At 38.3% G+C, this 22,507-nt stretch overlaps 1 protein-coding gene across 4 annotated transcripts in view; it reads right to left on the bottom strand.

The window, feature by feature from the left end:
* CPNE8 (copine 8) overlaps window positions 1–22,507 on the bottom strand; it is a 106,697-nt gene that overhangs the window by 48,122 nt on the left and 36,068 nt on the right. For 3 of the 4 annotated variants that reach the window (XR_012586634.1, XR_012586640.1, XM_074583786.1), the window contains exons 6-9: window positions 19,915–19,991; window positions 10,407–10,470; window positions 8,219–8,322; window positions 6,958–7,062 (exon numbers count right to left, since the gene is read on the bottom strand). Coding sequence is in view for 2 of the 4 variants with exons in the window: in XM_074583786.1 (XP_074439887.1) it covers window positions 6,958–7,062; window positions 8,219–8,322; window positions 10,407–10,470; window positions 19,915–19,991 (350 nt within the window). In the remaining 2 variants the exon portion in view is untranslated. The remainder of the gene's footprint in view (window positions 1–6,957; window positions 7,063–8,218; window positions 8,323–10,406; window positions 10,471–19,914; window positions 19,992–22,507) is intronic. The other variant, XM_074583875.1, reaches the window with a different exon arrangement.

Raw genomic sequence — 22,507 nt, 5'->3', positions numbered from 1 at the left:
CTTAAAGTATTATCAAAGTTTTTAAGAACATCAACAAACTGGAACTTATTGTGAAGGTCTCTTTTATATATGCTATTATCTGGAAAAGGTATATCTACTGTGAGCTAATAACATCTTACAGAAAAAATATATCCATATTTGAGAAGAAGTGTGCAGAGATTGACAGGGCCCTTATAAAACAAAATTATTAAACGACAAAGTACAGATTAAAAGCAATGTTCTCAATACGAAGTGCATCTAAAGCAGCATGGAATTCCAGTCCGTACATTTGGCTCTTAAATGAAAAGAACTGCCTCAGAATACAATAAAACTTCACTCTGGTAGACAGTATTAACCTCTTCTAAACATCGTGCAGTGGTGACAAACGAGAACTGCGTGAGATCCACCCAGGATTTTGTGAAGGCCCTGTCTGTGGCTGCAGATGAAAGAAAGTTGTAGTACTTTAAAGACTGTGTTTTTCCCCTGTGAAACTCCCCGCTACCTCTCAACAGAGGAGGCGGCTGCTTGGCTATCTATCTGACCAAAGAGGACAGAAATGTGCAGCATAATTTTTTTAAAAATTCCTGTAAAGCCAAAAGTATAGTTCTTCAGTCCTTTTATCAGAGTACACTAGATAACCATCAGATTATACAGCAAAACCATGACTCTGGCTTCCTAGGATGAAATGGGACAAGCAGATTGTGGGGTATGGGGGGAACACGACAGAGGCAGACTCTGGGTACCGTTTTTTCCCAAACTGGCACATTACCCTGGACATTGTGGGAATACTCACCCACCTCGTAGTGAATGAGGAGCTGGTGGGCAAGCAGGGTAATGAAATGATAAAGTCTGCCAACACACAAGTACTCAGTGTGAACACGTTTTCAGTAGGAGAACTAATTACAATTTATTTAATTTAAATTGGAATTGAAAGACAAACGAGTAGATTATTACACACTCGAAAAAATACATGGATCTGAAATATTTTTTCACAGTGTAAAACAATAACTAATTGGCAAATTTTCAGAGACATGCCTCGTGACAAATACTAAGCATATAAAGGTTTCGTAGTTTCTTGAGCATCCCTCTGATGAATCTGTAACTGGCTTTTGTGTGAATCAGTAGACTGAGACAGGATACCAAAATGCTTTAACTAAAAGCATGATCTTCACTATGATCTTAACTTAACTAAGAGCAAGGTCATGTACCTCCTATGCATTAGTTCACATTTATGAGATCACGTGTCTCTTGCAAACAAAGACTCAGAGAGTGAGGGTTGTTCAGCCTGGAGAAGAGAAGGCTCTGGGGAGACCTTATTATGGCCCTTCAATATATAAAGTTGGCTTGTAAGAAAGACAGACCTTTTAGTAGGGGCTGTAATGACAGGACGAGGGGAAACAGCCTTTGACGCCATTTTCCACAGCATTATCCTGGAGAAACTGGCCACTCATGGCTTGGACAGGTGTACTCTTCACTGAGTAAAAAACTGGCTGGATGGCCAGGCCCAAGGAGTTGCGGTGAACGGACTTAAATCCAGTTAGTGGCCGGTCATGAGTGGTGTTCTCCGGGACTCAATACCAGGGCCAGTTCTCTTTAATATCTTTATCAATGATCTGGATGAGAGGATCCAGTGCACCCTCAATAAGTTTGCAGGTAACGCCAAGTTGGGCAGGAGTGTTGGTCTGCTTGAATGTCAGAAGGCTCTACAGAGGGATCTGGACAGGCTGGATCGAAGGGCTGAGGCCAATGGTATGAGCTTCAACAAGGACAAATGCCGGGTCCTGCACGTGGGTCACAACAACCCCATGCAGCGTTACAGGCTTGGGGAAGAGTGGCTGGAGAGCTCCCCGGCAGAAAAGGACGTGAGGGTGTTGGTCGACAGCCGGCTGAATATGAGCTGGCAGTGTGCCCAGGTGGCTAAGAAGGACAACAGCATCCTGGCCTGTATCAGAAATTGTGTGGCCAGCAGGACCAGGGAAGTGACTGTCCCCCTGTACTCAGCACTAGTGAAGCTGCACCTTGAATACTGTGTCCAGTTTTGGGCCCCTCACTGCGAGAAAGACATTGAGGTGCTGAAGCAGATCCAGAGAAGGGCAACGAAGCTGGTGAAGGGTCTGGAGCACAAGTCTTATGAGGAGCGGCTGAGGGAAATGGAGAAAATGGAAATGGAGGCAGCCTGAAGAAAAGGCGGCTGAGGGGAGACCTTATTGCTCTCTACAACTACCTGAAAGGAGGCTGTAGAGACGTGGGTGTTGGTCTCTTCTCCCAAGTTAGAAGAGATAGGATGAGAGGAAATGGCCTCAGGTTGCACCAGGGGAGGTTTAGATTAGATATTAGGAGAAGTTTCTTCACCAAAAGGGTTACCGAGCATTGAACATGCTGCCCAGGCAAGCGGTGCAGTCATCAGCCCTGAAGGTATTTAAAAGATGTGTAGCTGAGGCACTTAGGGACATGTTTTAGTGGTGGACATGTCAGCACTAGCTTAATGGTTGCACTTCATGATCTTAAAGGTTTTTTCCAACCTAAACAATTCTACAAAACGGTTTTAAACTGAAGGATTTTAGACTGGACATAAGGAAGAAATTTTTCTCAATGAGGGTGGTGAGACACTGGAACAGGTTGACCAGAGAAGCTGTGGATGCTCCATTCCTGGAAGTGGTCAAGGCCAGGTTGGATGGGGCTTGGGTCCCCGCCCATGGCAGGAGAGTTGGAGTAGATGATCTTTAAAGATCCTTTCCAACTCAAACTATTCCATAACTGTATACACATGTGAAAGCTGCAAGCTGAAGATGAACGTGGAGATGAACTGTTCTCTTACAAGTAAAGCAAACCCCTGAGGACTGCTTTAACTGACTGGGAAACAGAAAAAAGGTAGAAAACAAAAATTTCTCATGTCAAAGATCAATCTTATTTTACATACTTACTTGAAGAGTGGATTTATTAAAATGCAAATACTATAGAGCACATTATCATCAACATCATTAATGAAACAGGAAACATATATTAGGATGGAGATAGTATATAGTTTTATTTATCTCCTTTTACTACAGAAAGAGCATATATACAAGTAAATTCAACAATCAGTAATAACGAATCCTATCAAGCCTAAAGTGAACAGAACACGGGATAGAAAAATAGCACTTGCAGACTTTCAGTATTTTAAGCAATGACTTGCTTACTTTTATTCTTCAGAACACTTTCACATGAAGTGAAGTCATCAGGTCTGTGGTATTAATAGAGGGAATACGAGTCCAAACAATTACTTTATAATTTGCTTCCACAGAAGCCGCTCCCTATTCTTTCTATGAGATACAGTTGAATACGTGTTAAATAATTGTATTTACTAGGAAGGGACACTTTGGGGATAAGGTTGATCAACAGCTGGTAATATGTACACCGACAAATTCATACCTAGATGTTTTTCATATTTTTTATATTATTACGAAATAGGCAAAAGAGGAGTTGCTTTCAGTGGATATTTCTCTTTTCAATCCAAATTTAAGGGCCCTGACCACAACATTTATTACATTTTATCCCTCTTGTGGAATTTCAGTTTGAGGTTAAGTTACCTTAGAATGAAAACTGATTAAAGTGAAAGTTGTTCGGTGGAATCAAGTCAAGACAGCTCCAAACCTACTTTATCTCACATGGTATTTGACCCTTGAAAGGAAACCGTATTTAACTTAGTAAAAAAGGCAGTATCACAGAGGTTTTTTCCCTAGAGAAACATTATTTTACTTCCAGGTTTCCAAACCTGTTACTATTAAGATAGACAGGACACACCAGTAAGTTACAATTTACATAAGGTTTAGTGGGACTTAAGTTTTGAACTGTCTTACAAATCTGTGTTCAAATAGCTAAATTATCTCAGTAAGAAACCTTGAATTATTAAGATAAATTCTTAAGATTATAAAGACAAATTCTTGAGAAGGATCTTCAGACATGCAACTTTGACAACAGCAATTCTTCCTTGAATAAAGCTCCTCTCTCCTGAAATTTATTTCATATTACACAGATTGATCACAGATCTTGAGTTTTACATACCTTGCATGAATGCAAGATATTAAAAGGCCTTTCAAATCTTCACATAATGATATTTTACCCTCTCTGCACTGCTATTTTATTTTAAAGGACACAGTTCAGAGGATGAGTTCTCTATTTTAATTTTTAAAAGTCTTAAATTTTTTTTTTAAAAATCAAGGTTAGAGAATGTTGGGGTTTAGGATATCTCTGTCTTAAGACTTTTATGCAGAAAATAATCGTGTGTAAGTGCTATTTGAGGGCTCGTATCAAGGGAAAGAAAGAAGAAAAATATTAGCAGTACTAAGTACTACTGAAATCCCATCCCTATGATGGCTAGAAACATTGTATGATTATACAGTTTGAAAAAAATTAAGTAAATCCTGGCGTTTTCACAATGAAAATGTGGACAGAGCTCAGAAGCATACACTAACTGAAGACTTACTCTTCCCAGAATCAGAATGGAACTTTACTGTGACATATTCTTACTAATGACATTATTCCCACCGTTCACATCTATCACAGAATCCAGAGAACCAACATTTGATCTATGAAACTATCATCTAAAAGAGCCTTTTGGGATTTGTGGTTTTATGTATTACCATGCTGATCTTAGGAATCTAATCCTTACGTTTAGAAAGAAAAGTTTTCAAATAAAATAAACCCCAAACTTTGGATGCATTTTCTGGACTATCATCAGATAATAATTTGAGTTAATATGACAGCTAATGAATATTTCTTAATTTGAAACATGATTGTTGTAGGCAGGATTATGAAGTTCCAAGGACCCTTTTATTCATAAGGCATTCACTGAGCACATTATGTTGAAAGCATTCAAAGTAGAATCAACATGAGAAAACAGTAGTTACACAATAATTTGAGGCATGCCATTATACTTTTTAATTTTCTTTTGTAACATTGGAGTTATTTCAATATGCCTCTACAACAATTTCTTTTTTAATGATTATGAAAACCTTTTTTCTTTAATATGATAAATAGTGCAGCGTCCAGAGACTAGCTTCATAAGCACTATTTTGCTTATGCATTATGCACATGAACCCATATACAAGTTAAAAATTCTATTTGATTAGAATGCACTTATTATGAAATTGCTGCATTTATATTGCATCTAATTGAAAGAGTAACCAACATGGCTGACAACAACTGTATCAAGTACTTCACAAGGAGAGTGTTGTCAATGTAGGAGAACCCTTTTTCCTTCAGTTTGAAGGAACATGACCTCAAGTACTGCAAGAGTTATCACAGATCAAATAAATCAACTAAGATCCAGCAGGAAAGACTACAAATGGCCATTCCCCCAAAAAATTATAACCTCCCCCAGTTTCCGAGGAAATCACAAGTCAATTAGCTTTTGATTTTTTAATAAGCAGTTTATAAAGACAGAGCATTCTGCTTAGCTTAGTGAATATAAGCACTTCTTACTCTCTTGCTTCTTCATATTGACTACTGAGATTCAGTCAGTTGATTCAAGAGTTGATTTGTTTATCCTCTGGCATTAGCTAGTAAATTACCAGTTCAAAGAACACCTTCCCAGAAGGCCAATCTTTCATGGCAACCAATTAAAGTAATTTTAGTGTACACATTTCACTGAACAATTAGCTTGTCAAAGTTGCACTTGGCCTTGTTGAACCCCACGAGGTTCACACAGGCCCACTTCTCAAGCCTGTCCAGGTCCCCCTGGATGACCTTGACAGGCTTGAGAGGTGGCACCGTGCAAACCTTGTGAGGTTCAACAAAGACAAGTCCAACATCTTGCATGTGGGTTGGGGCAATCCCAAGCATAAATACAAGGTGGGCAGAGAACGGATTGAGAGCAGCCCTGAGGAGGACTTTGGGGTGTTGGTGCATGAGAAGCTCAATATGACCCAGCAATGCATGCGTCAGCCCAGGAAGCCAACGGTATCATGGGCTGCATCAAAAGAAGGGTGGCCGGCAGGTTGAGGTAGGTGATTATGCCCCTCTACTCCACTCTGGTGAGACCGCATCTGGAGCACTGCATCCAGCTCTGCGGCCCCAAACATAAGAAGGACATGGACCTGTTGGAGCAGTTCCAGAGGAGCCCACAAAGATGATCAGAAGGCTGGAGCACCTATGCTATGAGGAAAGGCTGAGTTTGGGTTGTTCAGCCTGGAGAAGAGAAGGGAAACCTTATTGAGGCCTTCCAGTACCTGAAGGGGGCCTACAGGAAAGATGGGGAGGGACTCTTTTATCAGGGAGTGTAGTGACAGGATGAGGAGTAACGTTTTTAAACGGAAAGAGGTAGATTTAGATTAGATTTTAGGAAGAAATTATTTACTGTGAGGGTGCTGAGACACTGGAACAAGTTGCCCAGAAAAGCTATGGATGCCCCATCCCTGGAAGTGTTCAAGGCCAGGTTAGATGGGGCTCTGAGTAACCTGGTCTAGTGGGAGGTGTCCCTGCCCATGGCAGGGAGCTTGAACCAGATGATCTTTGAGGTCCCTTCAAGCTCAAAACATTCTATGCTGATTGCCTTCTGAGTTTCTCATCTACTTACCTGCATATTTTAAAGGCTTTCACTTATCAGCATCCTCTGACATTACAATGTCACCCAAGGAAGACAGATCATCATTGTTTTTCATTGAAAAATTATTAAGAACTACCTGTGCACACTAGTAACAGTGGCCATTCTTCAAATAAGATTTTTCTTTCTAACTGTTTCTTAATCACACCATAGAGAGGGAAGAATGTTTTCCAGAAATCACCACTCACATTTCCTACAGATTTAGCACATTGACTTTATTTTTCTAAATTCTTTAATGTGACGAATGGTTCTGAACACATATTATCCTTTCAAAATGCTGAATAAGTAACCTAAGTAACATCAGGAACTGAGCTGCACAGAAAAACTTACATATAAAAGAATACATGAGTTGGAAAAAAATCGTATATGCTAAGCAAGCTTAACCTGTAGCTTACCGGTCATAGTCTCCATTACACAGTGCTCTGACAGAAATCTTGAATGCCTGCCACACTGGATTTAATGTATTTTTTATGACTTCTGTTTTGTGGCAGATTGTAAAACTGTAACAAAAAAAAAATTGTATTTATTTACTTTTTCTTTTGTGTCATCAAACATGGAATCAAAAGAGCTGTAACCTGTATTGACTCACACAATGTCCATATAAAATTTAAGACAATAAAAAAAGAAATGCAGTGAAATCATAGAGAAGGGAGGACTGAAGAGGACAGACCTGTTTGAGTGAGATTACAGACTGGGGTGCTAAGAAACTCTAAATCTAAAATGTTTTTACCCAAAACTTTGACAAGAATGACAACCATTCAGTGAGTTATTTCAGGCAAGAGCAGTCTCCATCCTACTTGTTTAAACAGGCCTCATACAGTCAGGGATCAGTCCCAAACCCAGAAAGAAAGTGGTACGGTAAAGATCTGACTCTTGCTTAATGGTTAAGAAACTGAGACGAGAGAGTCATGGCTTTTTGATTCTTGTTCCCCATTTTATGTCTATGATTTTTATTAACCAGGGCTGTCTCAGGTAAAACACACAAGCCTCTATGAGATCCCATGGTCACCTTCTCTCGGGTGAAATATAATGAATTGTTTTAATGCGTTCTGCTTTCCCTAAATGAAGCAAAATTAGAATACTTCTTTTGAATCCGCATCTTGGGGACTGAATTGTTCAAAACAAAACAGGAGGCAAGGTCACTGGTGAAATCACTACTGAAATTTTACATACAGATATAACTTAAATGTTCGTTGAGGGAATAGGTATTTTTGAATTCTATTTCCCAGAACTTGGTCAAAAAGATAAAAGATATTTCCAAATTTGCAGTATAAAATATTTATCTAAAACAATTTTGAAGTATTAGCATATTCTGCAGCTACAATTTACTTTGAGAATTCTATTTAATTTAAAGGCATACTATATTTTAGCAAAAGTAACACCATTTAACTATTTTTATTACAATTAATTTTCATAGTGCTCTATATTTACCATACATTCAACTCTTAAAACCCTGAGTTGCAGTATTTGATCTATTTGTTACAACAGTTTTATTCCTATGCTGCATAACACGATATACTTAAATCCAACGAACATTATAAAAGAAACACAGTTTAATCTGACAAATATAAAAAAATGAAAGCTAATATTACCATCTGCAAATAAGTAAGTTGCCTACTGTTTAGCAACAGAAATACTTAACAGGCATCTATCTACCTGCCATCTTCATTGCTTCGATGAAATACAAGGAAAGGATCAGATTTCCCAAAGAAGTCCTTCTTGTCTAGTTTGTTCGCACAAAATTGCATTAAAACTGAATCCTGAAATGGGTAATACAGAAAAATTACATACAACATACAGTTTACTACACTAAAATAAAAATAAATAAAAATCATTGACTAATAACCATACAAATAGATACCAAAATAAATGAGGGTATCTGCCTTCTAGGCACCCTCTACATATCTGCATTTCTGCAATGTTCTGATAGTACAGTTTGAACTGCTGGAACCAAGAATTCCTTTGTAGCGGGGTGCAGAAGAAGGGTAAATTTCTATGCTAAGTGCCTCTGTTTTTTTCCAGTATTTTCTGGTATCCAAAGCTGCATTCTGAAGGAAGTAGCTGCACAGGCAAGGAACGCATATTAGAATTAATTTTAAAATCTCTAGTGAGACGCAACTAAGCCTCGTTCCTTCAGTGACTTAAAAACTTGCAGTTGCCTGCTCTTGCTGTCTGTAAAGCAAATGGCTTAGCAGCTTGCTATTAAGAGTCTAGAAGCTTCCAGAAAATGAGCCTGGAAGATACCAAATACACCCATTCTGATGACAAGTAAGGAGAAAAGTTTCTTTGCTGTGGTCAGGCAAACTGATAGTCTCAGGTGGCCACCTCTTTGGGCAGAGTCGAGAATGTGAGAAGGAATATAAATGCAAAGGTAAACCTGCAGACTCACCAGATAGTCTTCCAGCAGACCCTGCCCCAGTTGTGTTCCACAAACAGGTCTACAGGTGGAACAGCAGCGAAAGGAAGACTAGGGAAAACGTGGGCTCACCACTGAGTGGGGCAGGGGACCAGGTGACGAAGGACATGGAGAAGTCCATGTTTCTCACATCCTTCTATGCCTCGGTCTTTACTGGTAAGATTTGCCTTCAAGACTCTTGGGCACCTGAGACAGTTTGGAACGAGGATGACTTGTCCTTGGTAGAGGAAGACCAGGTAAGGGAACATTTAAACAGACTACGCATACAGAAGTCCATGGGACCTGACTGGATGCACCTGTGAGTGCTGATGGAGTTGGCCAATGTCACTGAGAGGTCACTTTCCATTATCGTTGGAAAGATAATGATGTTCAGGAGAAGTTCCTGAGGACTGAGAAAAATCAAATGTGACTCCTATGTTTGAGAAAAGGCAAGGAAGAGGAGACAGGCAAGCCTGTCTTCCCTCAGTCCCTAAGAAGATGATAGAGCAAAGGGCAAGGAAGAGGATCCAAGCCTGTCTTTTCTCAACCCCTGAGAAAATGACAGAGCAAATAATCCTGGAAACCATTTCCAAGCACATGAAAGACAACACGGTGGTTGAGAGTCATCAGCATGGATTTACAAAAAGGAAATTCATGCCTGATCGACCTGAAGCCTTTCCTCATGAAATGCTCAGGGGATGAGGGGAGACTCGGGCCAAACAGCAATAAGGACCTGAGCAGTAATTCTCCTCCTCTGTCCAACCCACTCCTCCATGAACCCTAGGAGAGGGAGGAGCAGTGACACTCTTGGAGAAGGTCATGACCATACCATGCCTCTCCCCTTAACCAGCCAAATTCCCCACTGCCTCCTCTCTCCTGATATTCTTCTATTTTCTATCAAATAAGTAGGCATCTGCAATTAATAAACCAACAAAGTCTTCACTTTCTTTAAAGGAAACTGTTTAAACTCTTTTTATGCTGATTCTTTGAAATACCATACTGGTTTTTTCCAATAAACATTAATTTCACATGTTTTAAGTAATATGAATCACAGTTAGCATAAAACTTTTTAATTACAAGGTTAAAAATCCAAAATTTTACTTTGATGCTCATGTAAGCCAATATTCTATAATGGAAATGTAATTCCATGGCTGAAACAAATGGATCTTTGTTAAAAATTAGACACTGAGATATTAAAATGTCATTAATTACTTACAGAAATAAAGACTAGATTTAAAACTCATCTAAGAATCAAAAACTTTATGCTTCATACTGTTTTCTGCTTCCACTATCTAAAACTAAGAGTAACTAATAGGGAAAGAAGTATCCTAACTTCTTACACTTATCACAAAATGCAAATTTATATATTATACCTTTGACAACCTGGTGCAGTGTAAGTCACAAAATAATTTTCGTTTTATTTTTCAAAAAGCGCAAACAAGCACTTACTCGGCAGCAGCCCAGTTCCTCTGCTGTTACTATGACTGTTCCGCATTTCTTCCCAGGAATTCCTCTGCAAGAAAATACAGCTACATCACCCCAGTTCCTTGGTATCGTTTATGACAGTTACAAGTGACATGGATACACACAAGGTGAGCTTTCAAGTCACAAAACTGATTGCATACTATACAGTTTCCCTTTTGTCACTTGTCCTGTGTAAAAAGAGTTGGTTTATCCTAAGTGAATTAGTAAACGAGTTGCATATTTATTCTAACTAGCAAGAAAAAAATCAGTTTCAATTTTAAAGGAAAAAACATAAAAAGTTTAAATGGGATGAAATGACAGTATCGCAAATTCTATTTTCCACCTACCCATTGATGGTTTATTTAGAGATGATTCTACAACTTACTGATCTGTGAAAAGCATCCTTTTGAAAAGTCTCCCTAAACAAAATACCTAAAATATATTTAAAACGATACACCAGCCTTATTTTACAATATTTATTCTGAAATGTTTATGAAGACACAAAATAACCTCACCACCATATCAGACACAGTAGTTGCAAAATAAATTATAATGCACCCAGAAAGCTATTAAAACCATACTGTTGCAACACCAGAAAGCATAAACCAGAACTTTAGCATAAAAAAACCCAAAAAACCACAAACAAAATAAACCAAGGAACAGAAAAGCCCCACATAAACTGATAGTATTCAATCGCGGCAGCCTTTTGGGGCGCGGGTGACGGGAGTACAAATACTGAGATGCAACTTTTTGTATGATGCTGTAATATAAATGAGAAGTTCTGCAATATCCTAATGTCATCTATTACTGTGTCCATTAGCACACAGCTTGGCAATTATTTCTAGATATTTTTTTTTTCCAAAACAATGCTATCGCTTATGCTGATTTAACTTCTAGTTCTTTATTTCTTTACATCTTTCTTGAAAATAATTGTTTGAATAAAATTATTTTCCAAGAAGACGTTAAGATAAAGTTATATTTTCAAATTGATTGTATTTTTTAAGTTTTTCTAGGAGAACTAGAGGGCACTCCTGTTCTTCTGTTATGACAAAACATTAATGTAAACATTTACTGTTGTTCTTATTTTGCTTATTAATTTCCTTAATCCTCTTGATTTTTTTTTTTTTTTACAATGCTCTACAACTTTAAATAAGTTTAGCAAGACTGTGGTATAATAAAGAATGGATGGGAAAATAGTTCTTAGAAGCAGATAAAAGTTTAGAAATTACGACTAGAGGAGCAAATACTGATGCAAATTTATGCAAGCTCACTGAAACTCTTGTTCGGAAGTTGATGTTTCAGTTTATAAGGAATACGTCAGGGAATGCTGCTCCCGTACCGCTGCAGTCATTTGCCCACAATCAGAGATATACATGGCTGCTCTCCTGCACCACCTCAGCGCTACACAGTAAGTCTGAATTTCACAAGGAAAACAGTGTATTGGGAAACCACTCAAGTTTTTGTTATGAAATTTTACATGATGATTTAAATAAATACAAAACTTATGGCACTCCTCCATTTCACGTGGTATGACTTATAAAGTACAATACTTTAAGACCAAACAGGGGAATTTTCTTCCAATAACAGAAGAAAAGAATCTGTTCATTTCATATGTTTCACAGTACAATTCACAGTTTTATCAGCATCTTCAAATCATACGTGTTTAAATCTGTCACCCTTCAACAGCTCAAGACCGAAAATTACCCATTTTAGCCTCTATAGCAAAGGGATATTGAAATTAAAATTTCAGATTTTCAAAAGATGAAAAAACTGCAGTTTTTCTTTTGAACAGTACTTCTTGGTAGTAAAAGCAGCAGTTATCACCCTGATAACTTAGTTATCAGAGTGATGTTGACCTTCCATGGTAAAACGTTTCAAGGAACAAATGACCATGACCCCAGCTTTGACAGGGAAGGAAAAAGTAGAAATTTCTAAAGTGTGACTAAAAACCCAGAAATTCCCAGCACCACAATTCTGTAGGTTATGCCAACTCAAACAGAAAGCACCGGTATCAGAATTACCACTACCTGAACCAAAATTCTTCCTACTGAAGTATTTGAGCCCAGTTAACTGTGCCATTAGGGACATACTGGAGGTGTAGTCTAGGCAGTACCTTGAAAAAAAAGCATCAAACATTTCTTTTGGTATGAAAGGTCAAATAGATTTATCCCACTTGTCACTTCCACAAGATTATTGGGTCAGATGCTTGATTGTGAAAAATACAACTCTGATCACCTCCTGAAGAATCACAGAATCATTTAGGTTGGAAAAGACCCTTGGGATCATCGAGTCCAACCATCAACTCCACTCTACAAAGTTCTCCCTTACACCATATCCCTTAACACCACATCTAAATGAGTCTTAAACACATCCAGGGATGGTGACTCCACCACCTCCCTGGACAGCCTATTCCAGTGCCTAACCACTCTTTCTGTGAAGAATTTTTTCCTAATGGCCAGCCTAAACCTACCCTGCTGCAGCTTGAACCCATTCCCTCTTGTTCTATCGCTAATTACCTGTGAGAAGAGACCAGCACCAACCTCTCTACAATGTCCTTTCAAGTAGTTGTAGAGAGTAACGAGGTCTACCCTCAGCCTCCTCTTCCCCAAAAGAGCTGGAGGCCTGAAGTAAACTGTTGATAAGCAAGCCCCATTTCTCACAAACTGGTCACCAAACAATTGCCATTTGATAGAGAACTTTGTGCCACCCTGCTTGCAGCTGTAACACATGGCAGTCAACGCCTGCCTGTCTCAAACTGAGATTTGCACATGAAGACATTTATGCAAAGACGTGCTTCGTTTCATCTTACGAACATGATGTCCAAGGGATGCCCAGCCCCAAGAGATACATGTGTCTGGAATCATCACTCTGAAGAATGGGGGAAACTGGAGAGGCAATCCCCTGAAGATATTTGGGGCGGTATGCCAGGGGAAAAAAAAAAAAAAAAAAGAATTCTTGATTGTTTGAGTAGATGTAAAAAGTACATGCAGTATAGTCATACCTGAAAGAACTTGTGGTATGCTTTCGCTTGATGTATCATCAAGGTTCTCAAGGACACGTGCCTTATAAAAGGATAATATTACCGTGATAGCTGGCAAAGAGGTGAAATGCTTAATCGAGATTAGTACAGAATTTCTCTACAGAACAAAAAGTTCCCATTATTCAGGAACTAAAAACTCTACCAAATGACCTCTACAGTTTGTGATGCTATTAAATACGAACTTTGTATGCTTGTCTTGACACTACAAGCATGAAAAAAAGTACTGGACAACTTGCAGACACTAAAGACTTTGTTCTCTTACATATTCCCTTACAAACCATTCATTAAGAAAAAAAACCTCTAAATGCAAAGTCAACACCCTGACAAAAACTTCAGTGGTCAAAGATCAGCCAATAGAAACACCTTTAACTGGCAATAACGCCATGTGAGAAAATAACAAAATAATTTCAAGATGGTCTTATCTCTTTATGAAAACACATTACTTCGAGTTTCAGCGTTACAGATCAGTCCTTCCAATTGCCAGGGGAGTGCTGACAAATATTACCCTGAAACAAGCATGTAAGAGTTCCACCTGTTTAAATCCAGAATGCAGTGCCACTGCCCATCTTCTTCAGCTTTACGGAAGAGCTGGTATTGGTTCAATAGCGCTGAAGTGACAATGCAGAATTTATGTTCAGGCAACCAATTTCTCAGGGTAAGTTTCTCTGGAAACGGTTATAGATCAGGGTTTGTGGAGTAACAAGAAGTCAATCTGTATTGCATAATCACTGTCAACTCCACCACTCAGTGCGAGTTATCTGACACTCAGATATAGAAAAATGTGCCAGTCTAAGTGTGAATAGGGTGCAAACTGAATAAAGGAAGGTAAAGTGTGAGGAACATCTATGTTTCAGTGGGTCCTACTGGTTTAAGAGCCCAGAACCTGTAGGTGTTCTACAGGGACCACCTCTTTTTGGACAGTATTTGAGGGAGCAAATAATTTGACTGTTAGAGGAACTGAACAGAAAACCATCATCAAATGGAAGATCCTCAACAATACCTGCATGTCTCTAGACAAGATACAGTCTTGAGAAGTAGTTACTGTCTCCTTAGAAGAAAGGATTCCACAACTGAGACTCCACATCTGCAGCACCCAGAGAAGTTTGAAAGGACACTCTGAAGACCACTCGGGCTTTAACAAGGACTGAAAGGAGGACCTTTCTAGAGTTAGTGAAAAAGTCAGAGAAAAATGACAATTTATTCGGGAATTCAAACCTGAGAGGTTAAACAGAGCCCCCACTTTTGCAAGCTGACACTGCAACAAGGCAAAGGACGGAACATTTTTCAGATAATTGGAAAATTTACAGTCTTATCCCTGAATTTACAGAACCTAGCCCTCCGGGCAGTCACAACCACAGATAAGAGGATAGGACAAATATACAGGAAGTCCCAGTTCCAGGGTTCAGATGTTTTTCTATCAATAATGTTCACAGCAAGATGACAGGAGAAAGAACTTCCCAAAATAGGCCAGCTGGCTCCAGTACAGCCTCATTAGCAGGCAATGGCACTCAGACGTGAATAACTAGCATAGAATGCTCATTAAGCTTTGTAAGGGCTCTGCCTCCTCATTAAAGGGAATCCCTACAGGAATGCACTTAGTAGATCCTGAAAGAAGCATTGCTCAGAGTTACAAATGTGGCTAGCATCTTCTCTCTAGGAAGACAGAGCATGCAGATATCTAATTCTGAATAACGTCTGCGAAGGTGATGCTCTCTTGAGAGCAAATTCAAGCTGTGTCATTTCTGGAAGTAGATACCTCTGCACCTCACCCTTTCACGCTAATACCACTGGGGCATGCAAGGCAAGTCTGAGTAAGTCTTACACGTGGAGCTTGTCTTGAGAAGGCATTTAATGAATCTAATAACCCAACAGGTAAAGAGAGTAAGTACTACTGTTAAAATGTCAGATTCTTCATTTCATCTGCTTTGTATCACTAGATTTATTTGTCAAGAGAAATTATCCAGAAAAAAATGTTCACCTCTGTACCTGGCCAGTCTGTAAAATAAAGTGCAACACTAAAGTATGCTCTTGAACAAAACCGCCCGTAGTCACAGGGATAACAAGGTAGTGCACCACCATACTGGCAGCAAGACTTCTTCTGCAACAGACTGCATCGAATTCAAAGCCCTTAATGGTGTCAGAAACAGAGAGGCAGGTTCAGGAGACCGCCTCATAACTGCAAGGACCAAATACTATTAGGTTCATGCCTCAGAGGTGTAACCAGCTGGTCCTTGTAAGACCAATGAAACCACAGGCCACGCCTGTCAGGAAGGTGAAAAAGAAAAATGCGGGTGTATATTTCCACTTTTGCACTCACCATGAAGGTTAGTAGGAAGGTATGTTTCAGCCTGCTTGACAGACCAGTGCAACGGTGACCCTCTACATTTGAGATCTTTTACCTTCACTTTGATGAAGGACAAGAGTATCCTTTCATGAATCATAGAATGGTTCGGGTTGGAAGGGACCTTAAAGACCATCTATTTCCAGCCCCCCTGCCATGGACAGGGACATCTCCCACTAGACCAGGTTGCTCAAAGCCTCATCCAGCCTGGCCTTGAACACTTCCACGGATGGGGCATCCACAGCTTCTCTGGGCATCTTGTTCCAGTGGTGACCACCCTCACAGTAAAGAATTTCTTCCTGATATCCAATCTAATCTACCCTCTTTCAGTTTGAAACCGTTACCCCGTGTCCTATCATTACACTCCCTTATAAAGAGTCCCTCCCTGTCCTTCCTGTAGGCCCCAAGTCATGGTAGACTTCATAAGGGAACTTTCCCTGGTGCTATACAATCTGACTTCGAGTTGGCCAGCTCATGGAAGCCATGGAGTCCTGAATCTCATGAAGCTTTTGTAAGTGTCCAAAGTAGATACATCTGAAGTTTAAGCTTCAAGTCTAATTTTCATTTCGAAAGAATGACAGATCTTACTTGAATGCCAATCAGAGAATGGAATTCAAGCTTCTCAAGCTGCTTAAGTACAAAAGTGCTACTTCAGTAGGGTAGCTGATTGGGACTAACACAGCACTGGGCATTCTCTTCTTTGTACATGCATTGGCAGAGAACAGAAAAGGCAAAATGTTAATCAACTTCAGAAATAATGTGAAGAGAAAAAAACTCTCTGATCTCAAGTGACAGATCATAAAGAACATTCTATTTATGTGAACGTGGACTTGACTTAGTAAAGAGAGTGGTAGATTCAAAACAGTAAATACCATCAGGAATGGAAGACATGCAGTATTGTCAATTGAATTATTGTTATTTGAATATTAAGAGACATTAAACACACGTCTATAAGCAAACAATCCTGGGTTTGGTTTTGTTTTGGTTTTTTTTGTTTTTTTTTGTTTGTTTGTTTGGGGTTTTTTTACCTTTTTTAGTGTCAAGTTTTATACAATATTTTATTGCAGACAACTAGTGATTAGCTACTGAAATTGAAGGACATCTTAAAAGTTAAGGTTCATCTGCAAACTTTGATCACAACAGAAAGTGACGACAGAAACTTTTTCTGCAGTTTTTCAAGTTATTTAAGGAAGTGATACAGCAAAGTAGTATTACTTCTAGCATATATTATGTTACTGTGTGCATAGATGCGTTTAAGTTTAAACAGTGTGTTCGTAAGAGTTTTCCTGAATTAAACTGCAGATAGTGAGACCTTCCTCACCTGGAGAGTTGAAGAATTTATTTACCCATAAAATGAAGTAGTTCCCAGTGTGCACAGTCCCACCCATCCAGAGAAGGGAAATAATACAGAATGCATAGTGATATTAATAGAACCGTTTATGTATAGGACAGTTAAGCCCCAGATTTAAAAATAAATAGTGTAAAAAGTACTGATGTAGTCCTTGGGGAGGGAGGGTGAGGAGGGCAGGAGAGGTTGGGGGGCGGGCAGAGAGGATTACTAGGGACTTGTCATAAAGACTGAGTCTGTAAATACAGCGATCAGGTGACTGAACTATATTTAGAACACCTCAAAATTCAGTAAAAATGCATTTATTCCTGACCTCAATTCTGAATATTAAAGAGAATATGAATCATAATGTCAAAGGATGTTGCAGCAGTAATGATCACGGCACTCATGGAATTCAGCAAGAGAACTAACAGCTTACATTTGTTACAAATCCATTTGAATAATCTGCAGTTGGCTATAAAATAGGGAAACTAAATGAAAGGCTTATTTTGATAAAACACTAAGTCAAAGTGTCTTGCAAAGACTTTTCAAAGTTTTTTCATGTTACTCAACTTTTCAGCATGAACTATACGATCAACGAGTCCTGCTGAATGACTGAAATTTGCTTTTGTACAAAACCTGAATGATTGGAAGTAAGACATTTACAGACAGAACTTAGTCAAGGCTAATGGGCTGGAATGGCATAATTACAGGAATGCCTCCCCACGACGCAGTGCTAGCCAGCCCCTGACATTTATGATTCAAAAGGATTTGTTTCAGGTTTGCATAAATCTCAGACATTCAAGTAGACTGAATTCCATTAAAATATTTTCTAACTTACAATATAATTTAAGAAAGTTTACCATAACTTTGGTAAGAGAAATATTTCTTTTACTTTATTTTCAAGTTTTCACAAGGATCCTTAGATTAAATTAAAGGAAAACAATCTACATTGGTTTATCAATTTAAATGGTCTGTTCTGAACTGTTATTTCATCGAGAAACAGTTCTAGAGACAACCTGAAATTATTTTTGGCATGGAAATAGGAAACTTCAGATGCTTTTCCAGGTTTATGCTTGCATTGTAATTGTAAAAATTTAAGAATTTAATTGGATTCAAGTATGGAGAAGAGTTTTTAGCACGATAGCCCAACACTTCAAAGCTCCTGAAAGAGTAAATTACAGCTATCACATGCGGGTCTCCTTGAAGCCGGCCACTGTTTTCACCACGATGAAAAGTTTAGGGCCACCTCCACAGAACATTACCATGCTATGTGATACAAACCAGAGAAATGCTTTTTTAAATTATTTTATCAGTGACATTAATTTCTTTACATAAACAAGAAAAAAAAGCCTCTAATAAAATCTAGGGGAAAAGGCTACCATTGGTATATTTTGGACACTGATAACAAAATACTGACTTCTGAGATTTCTCACAGGACTTCAAAGCTACTACTTAAACTAATGTTTAAGGTAGGTACAGGACACGAGCTACGTACACGAAAAGATAAGTAGTGTATAAACCATATAAACTGCTAAAGATAGATATAAAAGGGTCATCTGAGTAACAGAAATGGTTAATTACATCAAATATATACATAGAACAAAATGCATGGCTAGGAACATATTTCTTAAGAATTTTACCTCAGATTAATAAAGCATCATTAATATAACTTGATTAGGGAGTTTTCTTGTCTTTGCAACTATACTAAAATAATACCTACATCCTGAATTTTGCAAATTGCTGTAGTTCATCCAGATCCTGGTTCTTGTTATTTGAATACAAAGTCAGAACCTGTGCCCTGCGTGCTGTTTTCAACAAAGTTTGGCCCAGAATAATGCAAGGCTTGCTAAGCTGGAAAACTGCGCTTATAAGGAAATCAGTGATGAAGAAAGGTAAATGAAGTAACCCTGGTGTATTACTTATAATGAACCCAGTAAAATGGGACAAGAACAAACATCAAACAAGAGTAACCAATTCGTGAACATTCACTACAGTGCAATTACTATTAAAGGGAAAAAAAAACCCAAACCAAACAACAAAACGCCCAAAAAAATTCCAAATCAAAAGATATTACCATCCCATGAAATGTCCAGCTATACCTTTAAATGATTGCTTTTAATGTCATATGTGAACTTGTAGCATATATTTAGATAAAAATGGTGAAATATTTTCAACTACTCAAAGATTACTTAGGAATAGACAATGAAGATTGTTCACATAATTTGTATTTTAAATATCTGTACATCTGTATGAACAATGGTTTGCAAACATCAAAATCCTCTCAGTGGGAGAAAAATACGTTGATCATAAGAAAGTTTTTGATAAATTTAGTAGGGTAAATAGAAAATATTTGACACTCTGGACTGCCTCATTGTTTGGGAATTGTATTATTGAGAACAATAGAAATACAAGTAGGAATGTTTTGTTTTGAAACAGTGAGGGTTTTCTTCCTTGATGCTTGAACAAAAGGCAATAAAGATTTATGATGTGTTAATTTGCGAACTAGAAAGAAAAACATTTTTAAGATAACTATATTCCAACTATTTCTAATGCAAGACGTGATGAAGTCGAAAAAAATTCTGGATGAGTCAATTCCTTTGCTAATTGTCCAAATTGAAACTTAAATTATTATAGTCTATAAAGAAAGACTTCTTTTGTACCTAACAATTTATTCTCTCTTAGAAGCCATGTCTGTCAAGATACCTCACAGCAAAAAAAACCCCACAATCTCACCTCATGAAGCAGCAGGTATTCATCCTACATTCAAGAACGACATACTTACACAATTGATTTTTCAAGTCTGCTCCCCTGTGATCCAACTATTTCTCCCAGCGTACAAAACATCTGTCCCAAAAAATCCTGAAAAGCAGTAACATAAAACCTCAGAACTCATATTTCACATTGAAATTCAGTTTCCCATTTATCTGGGCTGTTCACTATTGTAGAACGCATGCTGTAGAACGCACCTTAATAATAATTATGCAAAATGAATCATAAAACAGACTTGCTACTACATATTTTACATAACACTGGGTCTCGTTTACAGAAGTAACTCTAATGCACTCCACTTACTGTTTTTATATTGCCTTTTTCGTCAACAAAAGAGAAACAGATGGAAAAAAATTAAAAGCCTTAGAAACACGACTGTTTCTTTACCTTCTTTAACTGGAGCATTTTAATAAATTTCTCTTTTATCAGGAGATTCTACACTTATTCTATTAATTTCTTGGAAGTTAATTATGTTGGCAGAAATTCAAGTCTGTGCAGGACCTGTACGAGCATCCTGGATTGCTTTAATGACAGACTTTATTTTTGCGTTTTATAATTTAACTGTATCACTAAAAATCAGCTAATTTTCATATTATGTCTCCCTGTAACATACGTGGTATAAAAATATGAATAGATTTTCAACCTGTTGTACGAGTATTGAAAAAAAATTTGTTCTGCAGTCACGCTCCATATCTTGCAAGTGAGAAGAGCTTGCTAGCACTGCTCTTCCCAGCATCGCGGGCAGCAGCGGTAAGGATAAATTTGTGAGATTTGTTCACAAACAGTAATGAGAATTGAAATGCTATATTTCCTATACAGCAAACCATAGCTTTATGATATGGTATATAGTAGCGAATATCTGTACAAGCAGTTCTGACTCTTCTGTCAGCCCAGGCCACTCCTTCCCATCTCTGAGCTGGGTTAGTTATGGGTCCATACAGCGAATTGGATCCGAGAACTAATCCCAGTGAAGAGGAAAATAACCCTGCAAAACCCACATTTTTTAACTACGTCCTTTAACTGATCTGTCACTGAGGCACTTCCATATAGATTAAGCCTTTAAAATGGCTAAAATTCATCTGAAAATACTCAGCTCCTCATTAATTTTTAAAAACATCAGGCGTGACTTATTCTAAAGTAACACCATTTTCTACACTGAAATCCCGTATTCCACAATTTCCTTTTTTTTTTTTTTTTTGGTGGAGTTTCTATGATTAATTCCTATTAGTTCCACAGCTTGTTATTAGTGACAATTGTTCATTACTCTGTGGTTTTTTTCTTAAATCAGGAAGTTACCATGAACACAGAAGTCTGATTTCAGGTAGCCAGTTTTATAAACATTATTACAGTCAGCTACAATGGCAGCACTGTCTAGTCTGGTTACTTCATACATCCATTATAAAACGTGCTTCATTTGCTTCTCGTTTTGCCAAAACTGAGTCACTGAAATTGAAATTCTTCAGGCTGACTCTTTCTTCATGCCCCAAACTGGTCAACTGTTAAATGCTGCCCAGTATTTCCAAAGGAATGGGTCAACAGCCTTTTTTTTTTTTTTTTTTTAGGAACAGGGAAGATCTTGTTTTCCACACAAGGTGACTATGACTCATGAGCAGTCTAGCCATGCAAATGCTACCAGCCTAACATTTTTCCGACACACCAAGCTCCCACGGCATGGATACGAGCAAAGCTCTGCTCACTTCCTACCTACTCACTGCCCAAATTCTTAAGAGCTATGGCAGAGAGACACAGGAACCTGGCAGCAAAAGGAACAATCCAAAGCACTTGGGAAACGATGGAAATAAATTGCTATAGGTAAAAAAGCCATTTCTAGCTACCACCTCTCACAGGGTTCTCAGAGACATCTTCTTCGTGTGCGTAATATTATATGACAGAGTTTGGATGTCTTCAGCACAGATACCAAGTCTGCACCAATCTGTACAGATGTCCTCTTAAAGACAATGGGGGGAAATAGATATTTCCAATATTAATGTTACTGCCTAAAGAATAAAGTTTCCCTCCACAACAGAAGATTCCAGGAAATTGGCACCGTTTAAAAAACAGGACCTAGGGCATCTGAGTATGCTTAGCCTGTACCAGTTAGAACATAACAGGCACATATGTAATTCAAGATCTACTTGAATAGTCTTCAAAGGAACATTGGTTTATTTTCTCATTGGTTTGTCCTTTTTTTCCCCATGGGTTCAGCAAGATACTCAAACCTTCAACTCCTGTTCCAGTAATCAAACAATGAGATGTAGGCTATATAGTTGCATATATCTTTCTTTGCACTTTCATAGTGAATAACTTATCTTGTGTCTTATCTTTTTTCTCGAAAGTTTAATATGAGTTTTTTGTACAAAGAAGTATGTTTCGGGGGAAAAAAGAAAAGAATTCGTATAAACTAGTTACTACAGAAGTGCAAACCATCTTGAGCAGATGCCCAGGATGAGGCTTTATCCTTGTTGAAGACACTATAGGGAAGACTTCCATTTTCATTGCAGTTATTCAGACCACCTTTCCATGATGACAGAGATAGAGAACAGCTTGTCAGGGGCTTTAAATCTTTACAGGGAGGATCTAACTGGAGATCAATGGCTAAAAGTCTT

The sequence above is a fragment of the Larus michahellis genome, chromosome 1 (assembly GCF_964199755.1).
Source record: "Larus michahellis chromosome 1, bLarMic1.1, whole genome shotgun sequence".
In the NCBI taxonomy this organism is placed as follows: Eukaryota; Metazoa; Chordata; class Aves; order Charadriiformes; family Laridae; genus Larus; species Larus michahellis.
This window is presented reverse-complemented; position numbering and strand designations above follow the sequence as displayed.